The sequence below is a fragment of the Hyposmocoma kahamanoa genome, unplaced genomic scaffold (genome assembly GCF_003589595.1).
Source record: "Hyposmocoma kahamanoa isolate Upper Pololo Valley unplaced genomic scaffold, ASM358959v1 65, whole genome shotgun sequence".
In the NCBI taxonomy this organism is placed as follows: Eukaryota; Metazoa; Arthropoda; class Insecta; order Lepidoptera; family Cosmopterigidae; genus Hyposmocoma; species Hyposmocoma kahamanoa.
Genome location: NW_020653853.1, coordinates 8,433,743 through 8,460,712, shown reverse-complemented (window position 1 = coordinate 8,460,712; position 26,970 = coordinate 8,433,743). Strand labels below are relative to the sequence as shown.

Here is a 26,970-nt window from a genome sequence, read left to right as displayed (position 1 = left end):
ACACAAGTATTTGAGAAAATTTTTGTAATGTCCTTCTAAATTGTGGGATAGGAAAATGTTAAAATTTATTATAAAGACTTAAAATTTCAAATGTGTAAAAGGTTAAATACAAAAATATTGGTGTTGCTATAGTTTTTATATTAGTAAAAAATCTATTTTGGTTTCCTTTTTTACTACTTGTGGATATGTTTAAACCTTGTTTTGGATTTTGTTTTCAATATTATAGTAAATCTTAATTCCGACAATGAAGTAATTAGAAAGAAATTTCTGAAGGTTCTAGTTTATTTATAGTTACACACATATATAATTTTTTTAAGATAAATTTGCGATTACCAGATAAAAGCGTAATTAAAAATCACCAGTATCATTCACAAATTTCTCAAATACGCGGTCGTGGCAGCCACTCTCATACAGGCATATTTTATTTAGCCACGAACAAAAGTTGCTTAAGGGCACCTTCAAACGCTTGTAGAAACACTACAGTGGCACGACTGTGGCGCTTCAATAATTTTTAGTTCATTTGTTTACTGCGCCTAAATATTTTATGAAAATTAGTTTTATTAGGCTGCAGCGCCACAATGGTGCCACTCAGCGCTTTTATAAGTGTCTAATATGAAGGCGCCTTAATAATCTGCAATAGATGCATAAAAGGCCAGCAACGATGAATAAATTAAAGGAAATTCATGACGTTTTGGGTCTGCCAGAGCTCTGTACTTATATAAATAAATTAACTCTACACAATATTGTGATTTAAATATTGTATTTAGATAAATAGAAAAACGAAAAAATATCACTTTTCACCTAATTAAAGTACAATCTCACTGATGTTATACGGCTAAATTTAAAATAAATTTACTACAAACGTCTACAGTAGATCAGTTGTACGTGTTTGATTGGCCGGGTTGTCGGTTTAGTTGGTGAGAGGATGCCATTGCTTCACTTGCTCCATAGGACTCGCTAAGGCCGCGTTCCAATGTTGTAGAGCACGACCTCTTGCAAACATATACGAGCCCAGTACAAATTTTCCGATAAGGCGATCTGCAACATACATTTTTTTTATTTCAGAGTATAAAAAGTGTACAATTTTCTTAGCTAAACATAGTCCTATAAAACTGTATATACAGTTTGACTGCAGGATTTAAACGAGTCTCAATAAAGAAAAAGTTACAAACTAACATTTAGTGTGGTTAAAAGTTATAAATTACTATTTAACAAAAAATGTGACTTAATAGCCATTCAACATTTTTTTTTTAGTTTCATGTTTAACCTAGCCTAAGCTGTTTAATAGATACGGAATGCGTTCCTTTAAAGTCCTATCTCCATAGTAGTAAGTGACTTGGAATTGAAAACAAATGTACAAGAGATCATCGACCTTGTATTATATACTTAATATCAACCGTACACAACAAAGAGCCGCTCTCCTCTGCACTAATGACTATTGATAGCCAGAAGATATTCATGTTATTTACAATATATATTTATATATGCTTTCCATTGCCAGGTAAAGCTCTCCTTTAAGGCGAGGTCTTAGAGGGGTATCCAAATATTTGTAAATGCTGACTTTTTTATTTCCTGATTTCGTGGAGATGATTCTATTGTTTTATGACACTAAGCGACGCGACGAGGAAGTCGTGCGCCTGGTGGTACGCGACGTGTCTGTACATTGCACTCTGTAGAAGCGCTGCTGAAGAGCGCTGGTGGAATTCTGTACATTGTAATATAGCTTGCAATCCACATTTCACATTAGTGAAAGCGTGTGCCGCTGCTGATACCGCTCGGAATGTTCGGTAGACCGCAGATCTCGCTTAGTGAGTTCAACGTTTGGGAGTTCAAAAGGATAAAGGGTATTGGTAATAAATCCTGTTATAAAATCGGTAGAGGTATCGGGTAGAGAGTGATGATGGAAAGAAACAAAATCAGAATGCGAGGTAAAATGGAACAATTCAACATTTTGAATTTAAATACGAGTAGAAGAAAAAACCGATACGATACGAATGGAGAGAAGTGATACAAAAAGGTGGGATGACGATGTAAAGAGGTCACAACTCAAAGCTTCTAATCGCAATGATCTGAGGGGCGCCGCCATTGCGCCCGTTACACTGATATAAGCCCATGTGCCTGTAATTTCACTGACCTAACCTCAAATACCAAAAAAAAAATTGTTGCTTCATGCAGGTCGATAAAATACATAACTACCAATGACGACGGGTTTATATAAAACAGTCCTCATCATATTCCGAAAAAAAAATTAAGCAATTTAAGTATACAATACCTATTATTTTTTTTAATCTATCGTTGTATTTACACGTGGGCTAATACGAACAAAACGCCTAAAATATTTTTCCGGCAATACAACTCGCCCACAGCGGCTTTCAAAGTGTTATAATAAATACCTAAACCAATAAAAAAACCAGAATGCTTTGTAACGTGAAAGTATTGAATAATGATTAGCATTACCATCCGTCGAGATTTTATCCGGATTTATCATTTGTTCGGATTTTTCGACTTAGTAACGGTAACAATTTTCATAAAAAAAGTAAAATATCAACCTCGCAATTCTGTAGACTTACTGCGCTGGATAATATTAGGATTGTCATCAGCAACTACAAAACAATAGATTCTTATCGCGCTACGCGGCTACACCCGCTTACTTGCTTTATTATCTACGCACATGTACCACGCTAACATATGAAAATATTTCTATTATAAATAAAATTGTATTTAATTAGAGTTAGGTTAAAAATATTTATTACAGACACCCATTGACTTACAATTATATGGACGTCGGGTCCGCGCTAAAAAGTGTCCGAACTTATAGGGCGTTAAAATCGTATACAGAGCGTCATTCACGCTTTAGTCTTCGTTTGTTCGACTGACAACGAAGCAAGCAAAATTAGACAGTACTGCGATGACATTACAATTTAAATTCAACGTTTTAGCTTTTTCATATTCCTTTACATGTCACTACGTTTAAATAGGTTGACTTGGGACATTTTTTTCGTGGTTTTTGTATTAGACCCGTCGTCCATTTATTTGTAAGTAAATGCAGACACCCCATAAAAAAGTCACCTTGTACACACTGGCGTTATATATATACCTGAGTTCTGAGTGTACCACACTCGACCCTATGCAAGTTTTCTCTACATTAATATTTAACTTCTGTAACAAGCGAGACTGCTCATGGTATTACTTTGCGAATATTCCGTATGAATGGACCTGTGGTAGATTTCCCAATAGACCAAGCAGATTTGGGTTGGTCGTTGGAGATAAAACTTTGGAAGTTCATATTATTATGTCCTATGAATTTCTAAGTTTTATCTCGCCAGTCTTTCTCTAGTGTGTGAAAGTTTAAAATAACACCTACCCTAGAGAGATAACCTGATTTGAAACAACGGAATTGTAATGGTTTGCACTGGGGGCGCTGGATGAAGGAGGTTTCGGGTTCGATTCACGGTAGGACCAATTTGGGTAATGAACTTTTCTAAATTGGTTCTGGTCTGGGTATTTTGAGAAGTATCCTAGAGTGAATTCCGTTGCCTTGGTACAAACTGGTCTCAATTTCTCAAAAAGGCTCATTAATAATAATAATAAAGCACACATTCAACATACACCCCTCTAGGGATACCCTGTGTCGCGAGTGCCATGGACACACACATAGACAATCACAAATTACACCCAAACTCACGAGAGAAATAAATGTAGGCCATACAAACATTTCTCCCGGCCTTGACTTGTTTACATAATAATAAAATAAAAAATGTATATTTTCGGCCATGTCAGAGGCGAGAGTCGAAAATATATATCCACTTTTTAATAACAATAATACATAATTACTATAAATTATAATAATAAACAAAAAAATGCCAGACAACCACACCAATTGGTGTCAAATTAGGGAAATAATTATGTGTACTGTGAGTACCAGAGCAACGAAATTGTTTTCGAAGTACTGTCTGGAAATTCCACACTGTAAAGTACAAAAAAATTTTTTCTCGAGTTGATCCTACCGGAAATTGCCTCATCTGGCACTCACAGTGCTAATCGCTAAAGCAATATCGTTTAACATTATTATTCTTATTATATTCTAGTAGAAGTAGAGCTCCTTGTGAAAGAGTTCGTCCAGGGAAGTACTGCCACCTTACCTTTTTCTACCTCCAAGCAGTAATATTAGCATTATTGCGGTCCGGTTATAAGGTATAAGGGTGCTGGTGTAATTACAGGCACATGGGACTTGTCAGCTTATGTAGCTTACCATCAGGCGAACGACTTATTCGTCCCGTGACTTGATATTTAAAAAAAAATGTATTTGCTCTCCAGCGTCTCTTCTGTGATATGATAGAGCGTGTAAAATCATTTAACCTATGCTTCAAGAAACCTGAATGCCACTGGGACCTTTTCGCCTATCCATCCTGATTTTTTACTATATGCTGAGTAGTCCTCGTGGTTTATATGAGTATTTGTACTCGAGTTCTATTCGGTTCAACATCGTTAAATTATTCCTAATATTTCAGTTTTTATTTATTAGCAAACATGTAAAAGTACACATGATAAAATTTACAATACATGTATATGTCAAGGTGTAGCTAAAAACTTAAAAATGAGAAACGCAACGCAATGAGCAACGTAGTAAAGAAAAATAAAAATGTAAATTTAGAATTTAATTGTCTCAATAAAATAAATCAAAGTTTCAATAAAATAATGAACATAATTATTATAATAATTATCATTACTGTTGTAGGAGTTGTAACTCGGGGGGATTATATTTGTTTATCATTTAAAAATTCTTCTATTGTGTAATAGCAGTTAGGAGTACTAAAATACGGGACTTTTGTAGTTAATGGCTCTTGTACTTACAACGCTTATATTATGTACGCTCTGTTTAAAAAAACAAATTTGCGAGAGAAATAAATAAATGTTATCATTACATTTTTTCCGTTGGATAAACATTAATGGTTGTACCTACTAAATTTGTTTTCCATATATTACATAATAAAAAACTTTGCTGTAAGGAGGGACCTTAATAACCTTTATTTTCTAATTACAAATAAATAAAACTACCTATAAAAATGCCTTCAAATTAGACGTTTATAGAAATGCTGTAGTGGCCCCAAAGTGGCACTGCAGCCACGCCGGTACTAATTTTCATGTAATATTTAGAAGCGCACTTTTGCAGACTAGATACTGTTTTTTACTATAGATTTTATATGTCGTCGTAGATATATTTGATATTAGTAATTTATCTGTATAATTAGTGAATCAGTAGCATTCATTTGGTTATTTTTTATTGCCTACTTTGGAACCAACAACCTTTACATAAGGTTAATTGTAAGAAATGCCTTTAGGGGATAAGGACCCCTTTGTTTACTAACATTTTAAGTGGTTATTAACATAATACATCATTTGCTTTTATGGTAATACATGAGTCACATGTAATAATAACTGCCACATATGCTACATTTTAATCATACGTACTATCAATCAAATTACATTTTATAATAGAATTCCTAACCTCCACACATTCACAATACAGCACTTTCAGAAATAATCCTCGGCACAAAAGATCTCAATTCTATGGACCAAGGTCCATCAGGTCAGGTGCAAGCACCTGAGGCCAATCGATTCAATTTACTACGTGAATAAACTTGACAAAGTCAACTCCTGACAAAAGTAGCTTGTTAGCTACCAAATTGCCTACGATAAAATGACAATAACACATATCTACATGTTTACAAATACAAGATTATAATAGGAACAGAAAAAGGGGACTTCTTCTGGGACACCAAAATATTAGGGATTATGAGTTTTTTTATGGATTGGGTAACCGATATTTTTTCATACAACGATAAAATGAAAACGCCCAATTTTTCATGTCAAGTCATACAATTAAGGAGTCACCAGTTATTAACGCAGAATCGCATTAAGCCGGTCAGAAAAAGCTTTATGTTAATGAAAGTAAGAGCGAAAAAGACGTTGTGCGTTTCACATCGATTCTACGCGGCTTCACACAAGTTGGCAACAAATCTGCTTCCAACGAAATTCCGATCGCGTCCGTATGCAGCTGACGACGGCTGATCAGCGGAGTCGATACCCAAATGGCCACGTCAACGCACGAACGGTAGCATTAACGCGCGAATGGCCGCATCGACGCCCAAACGGTAGCATCAGCGCTCGATTGCCCAAGTCGACGCCCGAATGCCAGCGTTGGAGTCCAAAAAGGTGCGTCACCGAATGTTAGCAGTATATTTTATTTTCATAACTTTAGAATAGCAAAACGTAATACAAGAAGCTCCGTCGTTGTGCTTTTGGGACAATTTTTGCATGAACTATGTAATGTTTTTTGTTTCAGATTTTTATGATAGTCTCAAAAATCTTGACGGCGGCGCCCAAACGGGCCCATCGGTACGCGAACGACCACGTCGGCGCGCGAATGACTTAATGCTACAACGGTGATTAAAATCAAATCAAAATCTATATATTAAAATCAACCTTGTAGCATTAACAAATAAGTGTAGTAACCCCATTAAAAGGGCTACAAAAACAAATAATCTACCTCGTGTGAGGTGTGTGGATATATATGGGTTTCTTATTTTAATTGAACTAATAAATGTCCTACATCTAATTAAGTTAAACATCTGAGTCTTATGTTAAATAAGCAAAGGAAATTCCTTGACGTTTATTAAACGTAAATAGGATAATGAAGGATTTATGCTCAGACACAAACATGGGTGTTGTCATCAGATTTAATTACAGTTTAGTTTAGCAGACGGAATTTGACAGTATTTAATAATTAACTAAACTTTTGTTATAAAAAACTTAACTGCCTCTGTGGCCGAACGGTCACTATGCTGGACTGCCACGCAGAGCTCTCGGGTTTGATTCCCGGGTCGAGAGAAATATTTGTACGGCCTACATTTATTTCTCTCGAGAGTTTGGTTGTCATTTGTGGTTGTCTATGTGTGTGTCCATGGCACCCGTGTATACGTAAAAAAATTAATTATTAATACAAAGATCAATCAAAAAGAAAAATTTCTTTGATCAGACAGGACTCGAAACTGTGTCTGTGCCATACCAGGGAGACCGCTCTACCAACGGAGCTACAGATCGAGTCAGCCTGTGCGTATGCTCTAGCTCTAGCTCTTGGTTTTAACGGATTTATTGTCGTATCTCTGAAAAATTTAGGAAAGCTTTTCCTTTACTCAACTACTAACTATTAATTAATCTATGACTCAACCAGGTAACGTAATTTCACAAAAAAAAAATGTTATTTAACATCATTATAATAATAATAATAATAATAATAATAATAATAATAATAATAATAACCATTGCCGGGAAATACCGCCTCTCCCATTTAAAAATTCAAAATTAATCTTTTAGGCCTTGGGAGAGGCGAGAGTTTAAAATAAATACGATAATAATAATAATAATCATAATAATAATAATAATAATAATAAAAATGTTAAAACCAGTCAACAGGCTGAGAGGGAAAAACATCTACAATAATAATAATAATAATAATCATAATAATAATAATAATATCGTTTATTTATCTCCACACATTAATAAGTAAAAATAAAATATATATATATAAATTATTCATTACAATCATTGGACTAAATTTTTCAAATGAATTTTAACAATTGTTAAAATTTCTGCAATACGTAGCAAATTTTTCGTACCATAAAAAATCTTACTCGTTCCTAGAGTTTTTATATTATACCCATGTCGTATAAAATAGCATTCTTCTTCATTTTAGCGAGCTGACGTCTGATTCGAAACCCTATAAAGTTCAGTATCCAACAACACGAATTGCATTGTCAGTGGATTTATTTTTAAACCTTGTTTAACATAAATGACAGATCTTGGAAAGAAAAACATCCGTAGAATAATTTAATTTGCATTATTCGAAACATCGATACTATCGATGATTCGAAATGAAATTTTAATCACATTTTCGATTTACTTTAGTGTTATTTCATATACGCAGATTCTAATATTAAAGAAAAATAAACAGACACCAGTGGACGAATAAGTCGTGCGCCTGGTGGTAAGCGTCACGCCAGATCATAACAGTGCCGATCAGAAATTTAAGTCGCAAAGGTGAGCGCCTGTCACCCGAGATATAAGTTGGAAAGTCCTATGTGCCTATAATTTCACCAGCGCCTTTACTCTTCAAAATTGGAGCACAGTAATGCTCACATTATTGCTTGGCAGCAGAAATAGGTAAGGTGGCAGTACTTCCCTGGACGAACTCTTTCACAAGGAGCTCTACTGCTTCTGTATCTTACACTTTACACATTTGACATAAAGTTAATTGTGCTATCGCTATAAAAATTAGCTTTCAATCAGTTCCGCGGCAATGTGAATTGAACCTAGCATCAAGTGACTTACTCATCTTGTTTGTATTTTTTTCTATGTTGGTACTTCCCTGGACAAACTTTTTCACAAAGAGGTAAACAAAACATGTTTTTATACATGATTAAGTCCCGAATTCAAAATCAAACAATGTGTGAAAATCTGGAAAGTTTAAATCAATGCTTAAGATATTTATTTTAAAAACGTGGTTTCATTATAAGTAGTGGGTAGTTCAACCATTTATGAAATTGTTTATGCTGAGCAAAGTACTATAAAAATCAGCAAAATCCAATTATCAAAAATGTTATATGTAAAATAAAATATTTTTTTACCTTTAGCATAGACCGAGTGTGGTTGCAAAGCCTGCACAGTGACGCTGGTTGTATGCAACTCGTCCGCTCTAAGCCTGAAGTGGAAGCACTCAGACACCAGGGCGCTGCCGTCGTCGGCGACTTCGACTGCTGCTGTTCGGCGCGCGCGCACACCTCGGCACGCACGTTCTTGCGTCACTCGAACTGCCATCTCGCGCTTGCTGGTCGATGGATCCAGCTAGAAATAATAATCTTATATTACTACTATATATAGGTACATGAAATGTATTCGTATATATCGTGATGGAGAGGTGTCTCAGTGAGTTATTTTCAGGTAATGATGACGTCAAGGGTGTTAATGAAGCTTTAGCAGAATTTATCTATCATGAGCAGCTGTTTTCGTACATTGTGACTAGATTACAAACCTGTAGTGACCATGTACGTGAATGAATGATCATAGAAAATGTGCAAATATACAGCTATACAAACGAACGAACAAAATACTTCTAATTATAAGTACAGACGGGCGCTTCTTAATCTTTGAACAGAAATCGGAATTCATATTTTTTATTGGACTTTATGTCACCGTAACAAGTTTCTATGAAAGGAAAAGTTAATGTTACATAACACTCCGCAGTTTTTAAATTAACTTCGTTATAGAAATAAAAAGTTTGTGTAAAGTCGACTTCTAAAGTTATTTTTCCAAACAAACATTCGAGTATTCAAAATATTGGATGCCTGAAAGATGTATACATTGAGTGAGCGACTCTGGAACATTTTTGTTATACTTTTCGATTTAGTTGAACTTTAAAAGAAATTTCTAAGAAAAGAACATTTTATTGCACATTTCTTATTTTCAATCGACTTCGAAAAAAGGAGGAGGTTATACGTTCGGCGGTATGTATGTTTCCAGATATCTCCGTCAATTGTGGCCGAGTTTGAAAATTCTTTTTTTGTTTGAAAGGATGCACTCTCGTGGCGGTTTCATTGTCACCAAGTCAGAATCTGATGAGGGGATCCCATGAAAATCGAAGGAAATCTTCAAATTTTATAGGCATGTCCATGTTCAAAAGTTACAATTATTTGTATTATAACCAACGTGAGATATGGCCACCGGAGATAAGAAATAAATAATTCTTACATTTCAAAAAAAGTTAGTTTTTATATGCGATTTTAAGCTCTTTTAAATCCTTTGTGGATACAAAGTTGTCCGTTCATTTGTTTCGTGTTGGCATTTTTAGATTCTACGTTAGCGTTTAGAAAAAGGGGTCACAATTTTGTCAAAAACGGTATACCTGTGACCAAAAATATATTCAGCAAAAGTCCTTTACAAACGCAAAATATCAATGACGACGTAGATTAATGACACCACAGTCAGGTGATAGATCACTCGGGAGTTTGAAAATTCAAAGTGATGGATCATATGATGAACACGATATTTTTGTCTTACATTCAACTGGATACCTAATTTCTAGAGCAAAGTTTGAGCATTTGACTTAGGGTTGGAAGCTACTTGGCAGCTCCTGTAAGCACGCTGAAGTGTTCAAAAAGCCCCACCGGATATTGTAAGTGTTGTGTGTCGGTTTAGTAACAACCCTAGTGTACAAATAAATAGCGAAAACCAAGTGCGGGTAGTTCGAACAACTCGCACGGCTAGAAGATATTGACACCCGCCTCTTTAGTCCCTTCGAGACCATGGACGTTACAACACGTCCGAAAAGTCGAAGAAGATAAAATATGTTTTCATACACGAATTTAATGTCAAATTATAACGTTTAGTATGGACACGATGCCGTGCCGCACGTGCTGATGATTATAATTCAACCTCTTTAAAGGTAGGGGACACGAGTGCCATCAATTTTCAAAAACACATTTTAAACATAATTAACACCATAATTAAATCTGATAGGATGGGATAAAAGAGAAAGAGAGAGAATTATCTCTAAAACATCGAGATATGGATAACACATTTTGTTCTGACAAACGGGCGACGTTGACCAAGGAAAGAAAATAAAACATTCTATAGTGCTACAAAAATATTTTTTATGACATAGCCGACAGAGGTGTGTAGTTCCCTTAACAAAGTATTTTTTCTCTAAATTATCTATTTCAAATTATTACCATGATAGACTATCTTTTATATAACAGGAAATTCAGAAGGTACAACTGACACACACACATTTCACATGTCAATATCTACCATCTATAGCAAAAAAAGCTTTGCCATGTGAATCATGGCGATCTGAAAAATCCGATCATAGTAAAGACACAAACGTTCGAGTGTACAAGGGCCCTTGAAACTTTATTTTTAAACCATTTTACTTAATATCGGAATTAATACAGAATTATCTACATAAATTCAGGAGCTTAAAATTTGTTACAAAAAGCAATTTCTAATTTATTTTGAAAATGCAAAAGGTTAGCGAAACGTCGTAAGAATATTTATGCATAATGAATAATTCAAGAAATTAGAAAGTGATTAGGATACCTTGAGGCCTCGGGCTTCAATCACGGTGACTGTGAGCCGATGAAGGTTCTCGTTGTACAGGAGCGATACGAGAACTTCGCCCAAATCCGATGGTAGCTCTTGTAGATCCTAGGGAATATTAAAGATTTATTATATTTTCCATTATGCAGTCTCTTTATATTTTTTTATCATTCCTAGTCGAAAGAAATATTATAGGAACTAGTCTTTATGTTTTTGTTACTTTATTGTTTTTGAAACTAGGTAACTTAAAAAAACACATTTTGCTTTTTAAATGTTATTTTGTCTATGCTCATTTTAAAAATAATATTTTAGCACGCATTTTAAGGATAGGCGGGAAAGATTTAAGTTTACAATTCATGAAAAACACCAAAAAAACTGGTGGTCGCATAGGTGTTGTCGTATTTCATCATAATAATGCCAAACCACACACATCTTTACAAAGCCATCAAAAACTACGTGGGGTGCACGTCCGTTTCCGGAATGAATAATAAAAAAAATATTATAAATGATCAGAAATGACTTTATTGTTTCTCAAAATATTCTCCGTTAGCGTTCAGGCACTTTTCATACGAATGAACCAATTTTGAAAACGTTTATGCCACTCCTCCGTAACAATCTCTGAAACATATTTTTCATACTCTTCGACAGCCTCTACAGGTGATGAAAATCGTTGACCGCGTAACTGGTTTTTAATTTTTGGAAATAAAAGTCACAAGGTACTTGGTCGGGACTGTTTGCGGGATGGCACTTATGGTCAATATTGTTCACCTTAAAAAATTCATTTGGGTGTCTGGCCGTGTGAGAACTGGCATTATCGTGGTGCAAGATGATAAGGCGTTTACGGTTATTTTTACGGAGTTTGTCAATAACTTCCGGCAAACAAATGGTCGTGTACCAATCACTGTTCACGGTACAACGATTCTCCAAAGCAACAGTAGCCACGTGTCCAGTTTTATTAAAAAAAGAAGCAATCATCCGCTTAGAGGCACTTTGCACGCGCGCCACTTTGGTTGGTTTCGGCTCATCTTGAAAGACCCATACGCTCTATTGCTATATATTTGTTTTGGGATCGTAATTATAAATCCATGTTTCGTCACCTGTTACTATGTTCCACACTAAATTTGACGCCCCTTCGTTGAATCTGGTAAGCATGGCATAGCACCAAGTGACGCGATCCGTTTTTTGAGCCTCAGTCAAATTGTGTGGGATCCACCGAGAGCACAGCTTTTTCACACCCAAATGTTTGTGCAGTATTGATTGTATTTGACTCATGCCTATGCCTAAAGATACCCAAATCTCATGGTACGTCACATGTTTGTCTGTTTTGATCATACGGCGCACAGCATTGATGTTCTTCTTGTTCACAGCAGTGTACTGGCGATCATCATGAAATTTGTCACTGAAATTCACACGACCGCGTTTGAATTCTGCAAACCAGCTATAAATAGTCATCTTGAATGGTGCTTCATCGCCAAAAGCAGTTTGAAGCCAAGCGAAACTCTCCTGAACTGTTACATTACACTTAAAGTCGAAGAAAATCATACTACAAAAAATTTCACGAGTTAAATCCATGGTGATGTAGACAACCAATTTCTAAAATGACGCCACAATGTAAAAACATGTGACAGTCAGGTGAAACAAACTCAATTCTACAGCCAAATAGTTTCATTTTCAAATGTTGTAATTACTTTTTAAATATTGTTTATGTAAGTGGCCAGTTCCGGAAACTTAAAGTGCGCTCTATGTATTACAATCAAATTGGGCACCGTTTTCGCCCGATATAACCCCTTCAGATTTTCACTTGTTTCGATCTTTACAAAAATTTTTGAAAAGACATGACTTTCATAACAAAGAGACCATTAATTATCACTTTAGGTTATATTTTATAAAGTAATAACAGGAATTTTAATGAAAGTGAAATTCTAAAATTACTGGAAAGATGACAAAAGAATGTAGATTAACTTGGTCAATACATAAGTGACTAAAATGGGTAATTATAAAAGTATTAAATATGGTATCAACCGTATGGACTTTTCAGCCAACCCAATACTATCCTAACTATTGGTTGAACAGGTTAGGATAGTATTAGATAGTATACCTATTATCCCTACGTTTGGGAAAAGTTACATAAGTCTTCATCAAGGGCTGACCTGTCAGTCAGCGCGTTTATCCTTGGTTGTAATTTTATTATAATTCATTGCAAATGTTTAAAAACGTATATAATGTAAAATTATAATGTACGTATAAAACTATAGTACATTGTATTAGAAGGGCGGTTAGTAGGCAATTACGTACAGAGGGAGAGATTCAAATTTAATTGCCCGTACGTTTGTTCCGCCCGTGTGGCATAAAATGTTTTCGTCGCATAACTTTTTTAAGCATTGAAACTGTTTGCGCTTACTGTAGGTATGAATGAAACAAAATAAATAAATAAATTTATGTATGTCATGGTAACTACTCAGAGGATGCAAAAAAGTAACTACGAACAAAACAGTTTTTCCCGCTTCTCTTCCGGTGACAGCATCAGCTGATTTTTGATTGATTATGTACCAGTAGAGCTCCTTGTGAAAGAGTTCGTCCAGGGAAGTAATGCCACTTTACCTATTTCTGCCGCCAAGCAGTAATGTCAGCATTACTATTTCCTGTTGTGAAAGGTGAGGGTTCTGGTGAAATTACAGGCATATGGGACTTGTCAACTTATGTCTCACGATGACGAGCGCAGTGGCAGTGCCCCTCAGATCTTTGCAATTTAAAACTCTGAGTGGCACTGCAACTGTCATGGACAGGCGTGTAGCTTTTTTCATTTTTAACCGATTTCGAAAAAAGGAGGTGGTTCTCAATTCGTCTGTACTTTTTTTTTGTATGTATGTTACGCGATTACTCCGCCATTTGTGAACAATTTTGATGATTCTTATCTCAGATGTGGTCCCTTTTAAATTTCAAGAAAATATTCTACCTCTAAGGGTGGCAAACTAGGGGATGAATGACTTTTGAGGTCGGTTTTTTAACCGGAGGTTAGGTTATGATAAATAAAATCAAAAGCCACTGCTTTTATATTATACGTATAATAAAAATACCGCCTATTTTGCACGTTATACTACTACTTAGAAGCGTGTGTGATGAAAAGTAAATAATGTTACCAGATCAATTAGCTTTATTAGAGATAAACAAAAACTAACTTGTCAAATTATGTAGTCTTGTCTTACACGTAAAGTCGAGTAAAATATGTGTTTGTTTACAGAAATAATTATGCCACTAAAAAGTATTCAATAGATATTTCATGAATTATGTTTCATCTCACCTTCTCAATGTCCATTTTATAAAGCTGAGGTTCTTCATCAGGGGCAACTCCTTCAAGCTCGCTGAGGGGCAAGATGATGTGGCCGATCAGTTGTTTGCCTTTCCCCACTCGTCCTGCGTCCAAAACTGACAGCTTCAGGGTCAAACCTTCCAACTTGCCTGGTGGTATCTGTTAAGTATTCAATAAATAAAATTATTCATTATATATATATATTTCCAAACAAACCAGTGTTTCGGGCCCTTTACAGGCTCCATGATCACGGTTGACTCATGAAATTTACGTGTAGAGGATTTGCTGAAACCTTCGAGAGTCAGCTTTGTATTAAATATCGTGACAATTGTTTTTTCTTCGTCCGACACTTTTTTTATGATGTCAAGTGACGGGACGGACAAGCCGAATACCGAGTGCTAAGCGACACGACTGTCCTTAACAGTCGTGTGCTAAGCTTAAAATCGCAAAGATCTGAGGGGCACTGCCACTTACCCTTCAAAACCGGAAGGCAGTAAAGTCGCAGATTACTTAATAACATTATAAAAAATAATAATTAATAATAAAAAGTTATTACGTAACTAATGCGGGCGTTACTGCTCGCTGGCAGAAATAGGTAAGGAATAAAATAACTATAATACAAGCCTTTTCTTTTTCTTATAGCACCGTTGTTTAATTTAAATAATGTGATATTGAGTTTTTAAATCACGATGTTTTTACCACTGTACAATTTTTTGTGTAACAACTCCACTAGTTTGTTATAAGTATTAATACAAAGATCGAACACAATGCAATATTTCTTCGACCCGACAATAGGTTCAAGTCCTGTCAGGAGGAAGGAATTTTTCTTTGTGTTCAATCTTAGTATTATTAATCACAATAATGTACCTAACATGTCATAATTACTAATTTAAATATTTTAAATCCTATGTGTTCAATGTAGCGCCTATGTTTTATGTAAATCGGCTTGCATGTGTGGGGAGCATGATAATCATAATATACGCTCATATTCACAGCCTCACACTAGGGATACCCTGTATCGCCATGGACAATCTCAAACTACACTAAAACTCACGGAAGAAATAACTGTAGGGGGTAGTAATATTTCTCCTAACTCGGGAATCGGACAAGGGACCTCTGCGTGTCAGTTCAGCATGGTAACCGCTTGGCCACAGAGGCAGTTAAAATTGTTACTATTAAATATAAAATTATTTTTTAAATCAGTAGTTGGCATTAAAATAATATCGAGTCCTGTCCTTGTAATTTTTTTACTGAGATGGAAAAAAATTAACAAGGTTATACAATAAAACAAACCACCCAGGCTAAACGTAAATGGTAGTTGAAAAAAAAAACACGAAATATACGATTTTTACTGTAGATTTTACATTTTTTTGTTAGTTTTTATAAAAAAGTAAAAAAAAAACATGAAGTAATCTTCTTTGTAACAATGTTTTCTTTGTCATTTTTTATCCTTGGCCTAGTTTAAAAAAGATTGCTAACGGGAAAGCGGGACAATTAATTGTACTTAAGTTGGAACAGAGTACACGAGAGATAGACGCAAAATAAACAAGTAGTAGACAAGAATCTCGATGGGCCTGTGATTAGCAGTGTGGGCACTAAATGAAAATGTTCAGAGTTTCCCAGCATCGCCTTTAGAAACCAATTTAGGAAATGAACTTTTCTAAACAGGTTCTAGTCTAGATGTTCTGGGTAATATCCCGGGAGGTACTTATAGTACAGGGCTTTCCTAGTTAGAGACCCAGTAATTTAGCAGCAGTAAAACTCTTTGTGAAAGATCTCGTCTTTACTGCCACTATATCTATCTCTGTAAGCATTACTACGTTCCGGCTGGGTAAGGGTGCTTGTGAAAATACAGGCACATAGGAATTATCGACTTTATATCTTAGGGTGAGCGCGCAGTGGCAGTGCCCCTCAGATCTTTTAGATTTAAAGCTCTGAATGGCACTCCAACTGTTGTGGATAGGCGTGTCGCTTACTACCAGGCACACGACTTGTTCGTCCCGTCAATTGATATCATAAATAAAATGGTGGCTCTGAGTGTTACTGCAACTGTTATGGACAGGTGTGTCGCTTATCATTAGGCGCACAACTTGTTCGTGCACTCACTTAGATTTATTTAAAAAAATGTTTTTACTTCGACGATTTCGGTGACCCAACGGCTTGCACTGTGGACGTTTTGGAGTAGGAACTGCCGGGAATCGAAACAGGGACCCTGTTTCGATTTCCGGCAGAATCAATTTAGGAAATGAACTTTTCTGAAGTTAATTCCATGTCTCTGGTACTGAAATTACCTAGTTTGAGACCAGGTAATTTGTGTGGTGTGGTATGGTGGTCTGGCACATTATGGCATAATCGCATTCAGATGCCATTATTGGATTATCATTATTACGCGTATTTCAATAACAAACTGATAATTAGGAAATTAAAAAGCATTCGTCGAAGAAGAATAATAATTGTTACTTTTTTAATAAAAAAAACCGACCTCAACAGTTCGTGGAATTACATCTATTTGCCAAATTGTATAGGTTAACGGAAAGTGCGCGAAACATGATTCATTCCCTAGTTTGACACCCTTAGAGATGGAATATTTTCTTCAAATTTAAATGGGACCAATACTGAAGTACCCTCTTTCCAACAAAAAAAGAATAATCGAAATCGGTTTACAAGTCCCTAAGTAATAGCGTAACATACACACAAAAAAAGAGTCTAATTGAGAACCTCGTCCTTTTTTTGAAGTCGGTTAAAAAAGTTTAATTTATTGTAAATTTAGGAAATGAAACTATTTTTCCGGATTTAAATCGCGTATATTTGTTTTTTCAAACAAACCGACGCGACGTTTCGGGCCCTTTACAGGTCCCATGGTCACGGTTGACAGTCAAAAATAGTTTCATTTCCTATGTGTAACAATCGCGAAAACCTAAGAACTCGATATGTTATTGTAAATTGACAAATTTCACTACTCTTTTGTTTACATTCAAAATAATTGGGGTACCTTTGTAGAATACAATTGAAGCAAGAAAATAAAGAAGTAAACGCTCTAGGAAATGTTTAAACTAAGAAAGAGCTTAATCTAAGTGCCTTTTCTGTTAGAAAAACCAAGGAAAACTTTCTCATTCCTAGCTAATGTAAGGATTAGAATGCTCTATTTCTAAACACATAAGGACATCATTCTAAAGACACTTAGAATTCCCTTAAGGGGCTTCATCTCAACCTTAATATGAAAACAGCATTGAAAGTCCATTAGGGAATGAAATCGATATTAATATTTATTAAATTCATACACTGAGCTTTACAATGTTAAAAAAGTTTCGTCTCAAGCGATTTTCAATTTGTCTTCGGTAGTAGTGAAGACACCCAAGTAAGAGAGAAGAGACCGTGCCTAGCAGTGGGATATATGTTGTTATTTCTGTGTATATGTTTTTAGAGCGCTGAGTTTGTAGTGCGTTTGTTTGTGCTGTTTTTATCAGTGTTTAGTGTGAACTATCATTTAGTGGTAATTAAATAGGCTTATTTCACAAGCGCTAGGAACGCGCATAAATATAGATTCTCAAAACATCTTTTCATTAGGTACGTTAAAAAAACAAACACGGAAAGTTTGTCATTCATAGTCCGTGTGACTTCTTCCCGGCCAAGGCCTGCAAAGTAAGTATGACAATCCATTACTGTACGCTGCTCTAGACTTTTAATTCTATTTTGGTTTGTTTGAAAAAACAAATATACGCAATTTATATCCAGAAAAATAGTTTCATTACCTTTTAAATCTATTTAATGATACATAGTTCATTAAAGAGGCAACAGAAAAACTCATACACCCAATTGCCCAGTATTCGTAATTGCGAGAATTAAAAATACCTCGTAATTTTTGTTATCGCTCTTCTCACTAGAAAATTAGTTCTAGTGAGAAGAGCGATAACAAAAATACAGTAATAGATAATACTCTGTATAATTCAAAACAAGAAACCCAGTTTTTCATAGCTAATATTGCCAGCTATGAAAAACTGGTTTTCGGCTATAAACAAAGTACCCGAAAACTTATGAAACTTTCATGCACTGGAGAACTACATGAACCACATCATCAGAAGTCCAGCAGACTACTATTAATGTACAGTTATATACATGAGATAACTGACCCCCTAACATTCCCAAACCGACCTTTTGGTTCTGAGAGCCATCTTACGTATTGAACAAAGAAAAAAATTAAGCAATTTAAACTTTATTATATAAGCAATACAAAGGAGTGTTGCTTGAAGACAATCAACATATTTTTAAAACTAATACTATACTTCCTCATTTAACATTCAAGTAAATTAAAGCGGCTTGTTGTATGTACTGCCAGTTACAATACCCGTGGTTCGATTCCACGTTCACTATTTTATTTTAACGTTATATTTTTACGGCATTGTTTCACTTTTTAATGTTGACGTTGACAAATCACAATATTTGCTCACTAGAAATTGCCTAAGGTGGGGATAGGTAGATATTATTAATAAAGCGTAGCGTGGGTATGGATAAATTCAAATCACGAAATCGCTCTGCAGTTTGCATACGATCTTGTCTTCTGTGATTACGCATTGTTCCACGTTTCGTTCCCATTTATCTATTCAGTTTTAAGTACTCTCAAAGTTTTCTTTCTTATTTTAATATGCCACACTTAACAGAATTATTAAAATTAGACATTCCTTACACCTATCCAGAGGACAAAAACAAAAAAAAATACAATAATAAATAGTCATAGCTAAATAATATTTTATTTTTAATGTGACTCAAACCATGCTTGCCTCAACTTGCAAAGCAATCCTTATACCGCTAGGCCACGGCTATTTGAAATTTTTATTCTGTATTTAAGTAAGAACTATAACGTTAAAGATCAAATTGGCTTAAAAACTTTCTTGCAGTGTCATTCACTAATGAGACGACCAGGGAGTCATACCGAAATAAATTTTACGGCTCACAGGTTACGATTAACTTCGTTTAACAATTTTCGCAACATTTTTGTGCTCAGAACTAAAAGGTCGGCTAAATCGGCTTGGGGGGTCAGGTATCTTCTTCAGGTATCATCTGTATATGAATGTACCTGGAAAAACAATAACATTTTCTTTCAGCAAAATTCTCCTAACATTTTAAATGTTACGATGGATATTAATTAATAATTCCTTACTTTTTCTATTATACATCTCCATTCGTCTTTTATTATTTCCTCACAATGTTTGAGAAAAACATTATATAAGCCTCGGCGGGAACGGGGATTGCTTGATTCGTATTAATATAAATAAGACCCCGCTGGCGCTCAGCCTTGTAACTCATCCTCTTCCTGCAATCTCTTGCTTCCAGGCCTTTGCAATAATGTTGGACTCAAAAGTAATGCACTATTTCTCAAACATACACGGATACTTTCAAAAAAAGAACATACAAAGTTAGTCGTTTATTGAGTGTGCAATTCTTTGCCGGTCTAGGCATATTATGGGCATAATTTAGGCACAATAAGTATGAAAATCTGTTACTGTCTGTTGTTCTAAACTTTTAAATATATACTAACAAAGACTGACTAAAGGAAAACGTCATAAAGCCAGCTCACCAGCATTAGTGTCCGTAATTACGAGAATTAAAAATTGCTTCTGGTATTGTTACCTAAAGTTATTTTTTGTTATTTTTATTTATTTTGTATTTATTACTTCTTGTACCTACGAAGCGCGAAAATACACTAGTGTATGTACTTTGCCTAATTAAAACAAGAACGAAAATTTGTCAGGTTAACTTGTTTCACTTTTTCTATTTCGCATTCTGATTCATTTTTCAGTCATTTATTATTTCCTCGCATTGTTTGAGAAGCACTATGTATTACCTCGGCGGGAACGGGGACTGCTTGACTCGTATAACACAATAAGATGACGAAAGGTAAATCTCTGATTTTGCTTTTAGACTATAATATAATTACATATATTCAGAACAGCAGCGTATGTGTTTTGTTACACTCCTCTCGTATTACATTCAAACACGTGGTAAAAGAAAAAACATGCCGCTCTAAACATAATTGGATTCCTATTCAAATTGTGCTTCTACAGAACGCCAGAAAACCAGGTCAGCCATAAAAACCAAAAATTTGCGTCAAGAAAGGTCACAACTGCACCGTTTCGCCACACGGTGGAGTCTGATTTTATACCACACCTATGATGTAATAAGGCCACAATTACAAAATGACATTTCAAGAGATAGATTTAAAGATTCTACGAACAAAGTTACTCGAATTATGTTTAAATAGGAGAATTGTAAAAATTCATACATACATAACGAGCATTTTTACCCTTTGTGACCCTTTTAGGTCTTGAATTTCGAAAAATCCGTTCTTAGTTTTTTTTTCTTATAATATGACGAGACGAACAATTCGTGCACCTTATAGTAAGCTACACGCCTGTCCATAGGAGTTGCAGTGCCACTCAGAGCTTTAAATCGCAAAGATTTGAGGGGCACTGCCACTGCGCTCATCACCCTGAGACATAAGTTGACATGTCCCATGTCCCTGTAATTTCACCAGCGCCCTTACCCTTCAAAACCGAACGCAGTAATGCTAAGGCAGAAACAGGTAAGGTGGCAGTACTTCCCTGAACGAACTCTTTCATATGGAGCTCTTTGTTTTAGTTTTTAAATTTCGAACCATAATTTAAAGATATTTTCATTTCCATTTACACGTTTTAGTGGCCAGTACTTTGTGATGATTTTAGAAAAATAAATAAATACTAAAAATTCATATAATATGTATGTTCTAAATTTGTTTTTCTTCATAAGCTTAAATTTAAAAAATCACGTGTACAAAATTTGTAAGTAATCCGTAGTATATTGGTTTCTTTATGTTACAACCCATATTAAATTAACCCGTTTAAAAAGAATACTGAAAGAAACGCATGAAACTGAAGACCTCATTTTATGTGAGAGCGACAAAGATTATAAGTAGATGTGTAGACGAATTACAGAAAACCTGTAGTGGCGAAACACTGGTTGCCCAAAGAGAAAAAGTTCCTTAACTTTGTGATCCGCATTCAATACTGTCACAAAAAGTTTCCTTTCATAACTCCATTTACACTGATGAACGTATTTGTCAGTGTGGTTAGATCTATTTGAAGGATTTTCTGTTGTTGTTATTCCTCTTACAACAGTCTATGCTTTGACGGCTTCGACGTCCGTTCTTACGAAAGCAAAAATTTACAGGACTGTAAACCCTTTGTTGTTAATTTGTTCGCTTTCTCATCGTCTCTCGTAGTGTTTGTATGTGATTTAAATTAAGGGAAGTGCACGAAAGGCGCCTCCCTAACCGACCCTACCGTTACCCTTACCTACCCTTCCTATCCTGTACGATAGTGCACACTGTGCACCCGTTGGCTAGTCGGAGTTACGCCGATTGGCAAATCCTTTCACCACGATAGCAAGCATTATAATATATGCCATCAATACTACGTGAGGCGCACTATAAGTTTCCGGAATGAATAAGAAAAAATACTATAAATGGTCAGAAATGAATTTATTGTTTCTCAAAATATTCTCCGTTAGCGTTAATGCACTTTTTCATACGAATGAACCAAATTTGAAAACATTTATACCACCCCTCTGTGACAATCTCTGAAACATATTTTTCATACTCTTCGACAGCCTCTTCAGGTGGTGAAAATCATTGACCGCATAACTGGTTCTTAATTTTTGAAAATAAATAAAAGTCACAAGGTGCCACGTCCGGACTGTACGCGGGATGGCTCATAAGGTCAACGTTGTTCACCTTCAAAAATTCATTTGTCTGTTTGGCTGTGTGAGCACTGGCATTATCGTAGTGCAAGATGATACGGCGTTTACGGTTATTTTTACGGAATTTGTCAATAACTTCCGGCAAACAAATGATCGTGTACCAATCACTATTCATGGTACAACGATTCTCCAAAGCAACAGTAGCCACGTGTCCAGTTTTATTAAAAAAAGAAGCAATCATCCGCTTAGAGACACTTTGCAAGCGCGCCACTTTGGTTGGTTTGGGCTCATCTCGAAAGACCCATACGCTCGATTGCTGCTATGTTTTAGGATCGTAACTATAAATCCATGTTTCGTCACCTGTTACTATGTCCCACGCCAAATTTGACGCCCCTTCGTGGAATCTGGTAAGCATAGCATAGCACGCGTGACGCGATCCCTTTATTGAGCCTCAGTCAAATTGTGTGAGATCCACCGAGAGCACAGCTTTTTCGTCACTGAGATTCACATAACCGCGTTTGAATTCTGCAAACCAGCTATAAATAGTCGTCTTGCATGGTGTTTCATCGCCAAAAACAGTTTGAAGCCGAGCGAAGTTCCGCTGAGCTATTAAATTACACTTAAAAATCGTAGAAAATCATACTACGAAAATTTTCACGAGTTGAATTCATGGTGATGTAGACGACTAATTTCTATAATGACGCCACAATGTAAAAATAAGTGACAGCCAGGTGAAACGAACTGTATTCTACAGCCAAAGAGTTTCATTTTCAAATGTTGTAACTACTTTTTCAATATTGTTTATGTAAGTGGTGAGTTCCGGAAACTTATAGTGCGCCCTATGTATAAGAAGAAGAAGAAGTAAATTTCAATTCTTTGGCTCTTCTTCAAGGGTTATCACTGGCACAATAGTTTCCACTGCAAGCACTGGATCATTTATACGTGTAATACAATTTATAACAACAAAAACTATCTAAGCTAGCGATCGCGCTGCACACAATGGAACAGATTCAACTCACAGCACCAGTCCTGCGTATGAAAGTTGCTCGAATGAAATTCAAAGTCGTTATCGGCAACGAGTCTCCTCGAAAACAGACTGCAATTGTAAAGCGCGTTTATGTTTAATGCACTGCGATGTGCAATTGTTTTTATCTAAAGTCGCAAGGTCTCTATTTACCCACTACAGAAGTCTGGGGGTGTACTCTCAATATCGAGTATACAACCAGAAATAGAGACGAAATGTCATTTAATTTGTTTGAAAACTATGCTGCCATATCATTACTGTGAGAACTGCGCTCCGATTGGCCAGCCCGAATTCGAAACAATTGGGTGTCGTCAATGGGTGTCGTCAATTGTTTTACTTCAAATCGACCAGTTAACTTGAGCTTTGCTATAATGGAAGAAAATGACAAAATTACATATTTAATATTTAATTACCGATGAAATTTGATTCCGTTTGTTTTGTAATAAGATGTTTTGCTGTTTTTCCTCACACCACCGAATGGAACAGCACGCCATTGTTAGAGATATTATCTTTATTACAATAAATACAGAATATTTTTGGAATATACAGAGACGTACACACAGGTCAGTTGTACGCGCTGTACTATTTCAGCTTAGTAATTTGTAATTTCAGTATTTCATAGGTAAGCATTATTACACTTGAAATCGTCACATTGGTTAAACTCTATCGCTCATTCGTAAGGCAGATTCCCCTGAGAAGGATGAGCAAGAAACTCTAGGGGTTGCTCTTTGTAAATAACATTTGTACGCATACAACATATACAATATATTTATGTTTTGCTTTCAAACATCAGAAATCGATAACCTCCATGAGCTAAACAGGTTACTACCACGGTTTTTTGTCATTCAAGTACGTAGAAGTTGTATAATAACCCTTAGTATAAAGTTTTTGTTTCACTATAGAGCAAGAACAGCTAGTTTATTTTTATTTGTAAGTGATGTATCACTGATGAGTTACCAGGATTGTATGGCCCTTATTTCCTCTCTATTTCTGGTTATATACTCGATGACTCTCAATCTCCATCCGACATCCGTCCGATGCAATTATTATCAAATAGGTAATACTCGATCAAATTAAAAAAAACAATATCAAGTATGAAACTTCATTTGCATCGTGCTTCTTTTGATTAGGTCGAGTATTATTTATTTGACAGTAATTGTTTCGGATGGAGAATGAGAGTACAGGGCCTGGGTTGAAGATGACCCTCTGAAATTGCTGTACCCTGCTCGTGACAATATTTCATTACAGTATTCGTATGACTCCAGTGGGCGCTGGATGGTGAGGTTTCAGGTTCTACTTCCGGCAAAATTAATTTGAGAAATAAACTTTTCTGAACTGGTTCTTGTTCTGGTGTTAAGGGTAATTAATGCCCGGAAATTAATTAAACAACGGTGTAAAAAACGGTTACAGTTACCTGGCACATAAATAAAAAAATGCAGTTCTGTACAGAATACAAAATATAAAATAACATCTCCCTTGCTATCGAACTAGCAGGGAATAGGAATTCACAAAGTCGTTGCGATTGCGGCTGCTTTCTTTTTTTTCGAGTTATTCGCTTTGTCATCTTTCATCGTAGTGTTTGCATATTGTAATTACAGTAGGGGTTAAGTTAACGACCTCGGTGGTCCAACGACTTGTTCTGTGGGTAGGGCTTGCTCCCGGGAATTCTCGGTTCTAGAAATACCGAGAAATCCCGGTACTGTTGAGGTGTAGTCACTCTCGGTCAAGAAACTACCGACCTACTTAGATATGAGTAATATAGCCCGTTGGCAACTTTCAACGGGTACAGGGTAGTAGTAGTGGTAGTATTACCATTATAATGCTACTTAAACTTATTTACTTAACTACAACGTGGTTTTAGTATATTATGTTATATTAAATATTATAGTAATTATCTCTCAAATACATATTTTGAATAAAAACCTTTAGTTTGATTAGATAATCAAGTTTATCTTTATTATTTATGATATTGTTATGACGTAAGTTATTAAATAGGTAAGGATAACCCGGAAAAGTCATACCTACTGATTACAGTTTAAGCTTTTCAAGAAGTACCTTATTACCGGGAGTACCAGTATTGAGCTGAGCCCAGCAACGGGAATAAACATTTTAGGAACGGAAGTGGTTCTGCAAGCCATAACTGTGGGTGCTGGATGAGGGAGGCGAGAATCGCAAGGAGCTATAAAAGTAATTTTATTTTGCTTAGATGGGTATTATGTAATATTGTAGGCGTAGTTACATAAAACCATGTTATGTTGTTATGTCATGTTAACATTACATGAATTTTAGCAATACTTATTATGATTTCATAGTGAACGCTAAATTAATTAAAACAAATGGCTAGGGAAGATTAGCGGCTATTTAGAAATGTAATTCAAAAAATAATGATCCTACACTACAAAGACTCTCTTTGTTGTAAAACATTTCATTTGTATTTTTTTATGAAATTAAGTAACGGGACGAACGAGTCTCGCGCTTGGTGATAAGCGTCACGCCTGTCCATAGCAGTTGCACTTAACTTGTTACTAACAGCTTTAAATCGCAATGATCTGGAGGGCACCGCTACTGCCCGTCACTCTGCCCTTGAATACCGGAACGCAAATACTGCTCACATTACTTAGCGGCAGAAACAGGTAAGGTTTTTTGTTAAGTCATTTTCCAACATGTTTGACTTTAACACAGGCTGGAAAACAATAATATGCCCAGACTATCTATCCGCATACTGCTAATCGAAAACTAAATTAACTGACGTAAACATAATCCTGTCATATATCATATCAATAAAATGTCATGTCATATATCAATAAAACAAAATCCATATTTCAATCACCTACGCAAGAATAAAAAATGTCATTTGTTTTATAAAAAAACTATCTTTATTAAATTTTTATTGAATTGATATTCAATTATTTGCTGTGAAATTAGTCAACTAGTTTGTTATAATTATTAATACAAAGATCGAACACTTAGAAAAAAATCCTTCGATCCGGTGGGATTCAACCTAGCAAATCGTGCCAGACGCTATGCCAACTAAACCACGGAACGAAACCAGCTGACCTCACGAATTTTTCTATGTGCTTGTTGTTGAATCTTTGTATTTAGTTTTCAACGACTTTTCTGCCGTAGCGCCATCTATGAGAAATCTATGAAATTATTTCGTCACCCAATCTATATTGTTCTGTTTTGTGGTGCCTATTCAAAGTCCAAACCAAAACAGATGAAAATGCTTAAGTTGACGATGATTTGTAGAAAATAATAAAAATGCTATAAAGTGAAACCTACTGAACATTTCCAGGTGGCTTATAACCTCACAAAAATATGAAAACGTATTTAAACACATTTTCAATTTAATTTATTGAAAGATAGACTTAATGTATTATAGAACTGTATTCATGAAATTCTGATCTTATATTCAATCTCAAAAGGAGAACTTATTATTTTTCTTTATCAAAGAACTGAATTTAGGCTGTCCGCTTCCTTTACCGCTCTTGTATAAATTAGGTTTAAAGCATCTACAAAAATACAAAACACGTAAATGGTGGTACAGGGAACACAAAACCGATGTTCCATGTCCTTTTTTTGCGGAGCTCCCGAATTCCGAATTCCCAAGTAACGTGATTACTTTTAATATATCGCTGGGAAATTGGAAGGCCTAAAATTTGTTATTCAAACAATGTTTTACTAAATCTGACAAGGGTGATTAATGAATTGGCAACAACTTTTTAATCTTAAAGACAAAAACAAACGCGCG

General features: G+C 35.5%; 1 protein-coding gene across 1 annotated transcript in view; it reads right to left on the bottom strand.

The window, feature by feature from the left end:
* Window positions 1-273: 273 nt before the first annotated feature.
* Window positions 274-26,970, bottom strand: part of LOC113231392 (synaptotagmin-15-like) — a 145,841-nt gene continuing 119,144 nt past the window's right edge. Inside the window, exons 9-12 of the mRNA XM_026465692.1 lie at window positions 14,456-14,623; window positions 11,155-11,262; window positions 8,688-8,904; window positions 274-1,038 (exon numbers count right to left, since the gene is read on the bottom strand). Of these exons, the coding sequence (XP_026321477.1) occupies window positions 911-1,038; window positions 8,688-8,904; window positions 11,155-11,262; window positions 14,456-14,623 (621 nt within the window). The 3' untranslated portion in view covers window positions 274-910. The remainder of the gene's footprint in view (window positions 1,039-8,687; window positions 8,905-11,154; window positions 11,263-14,455; window positions 14,624-26,970) is intronic.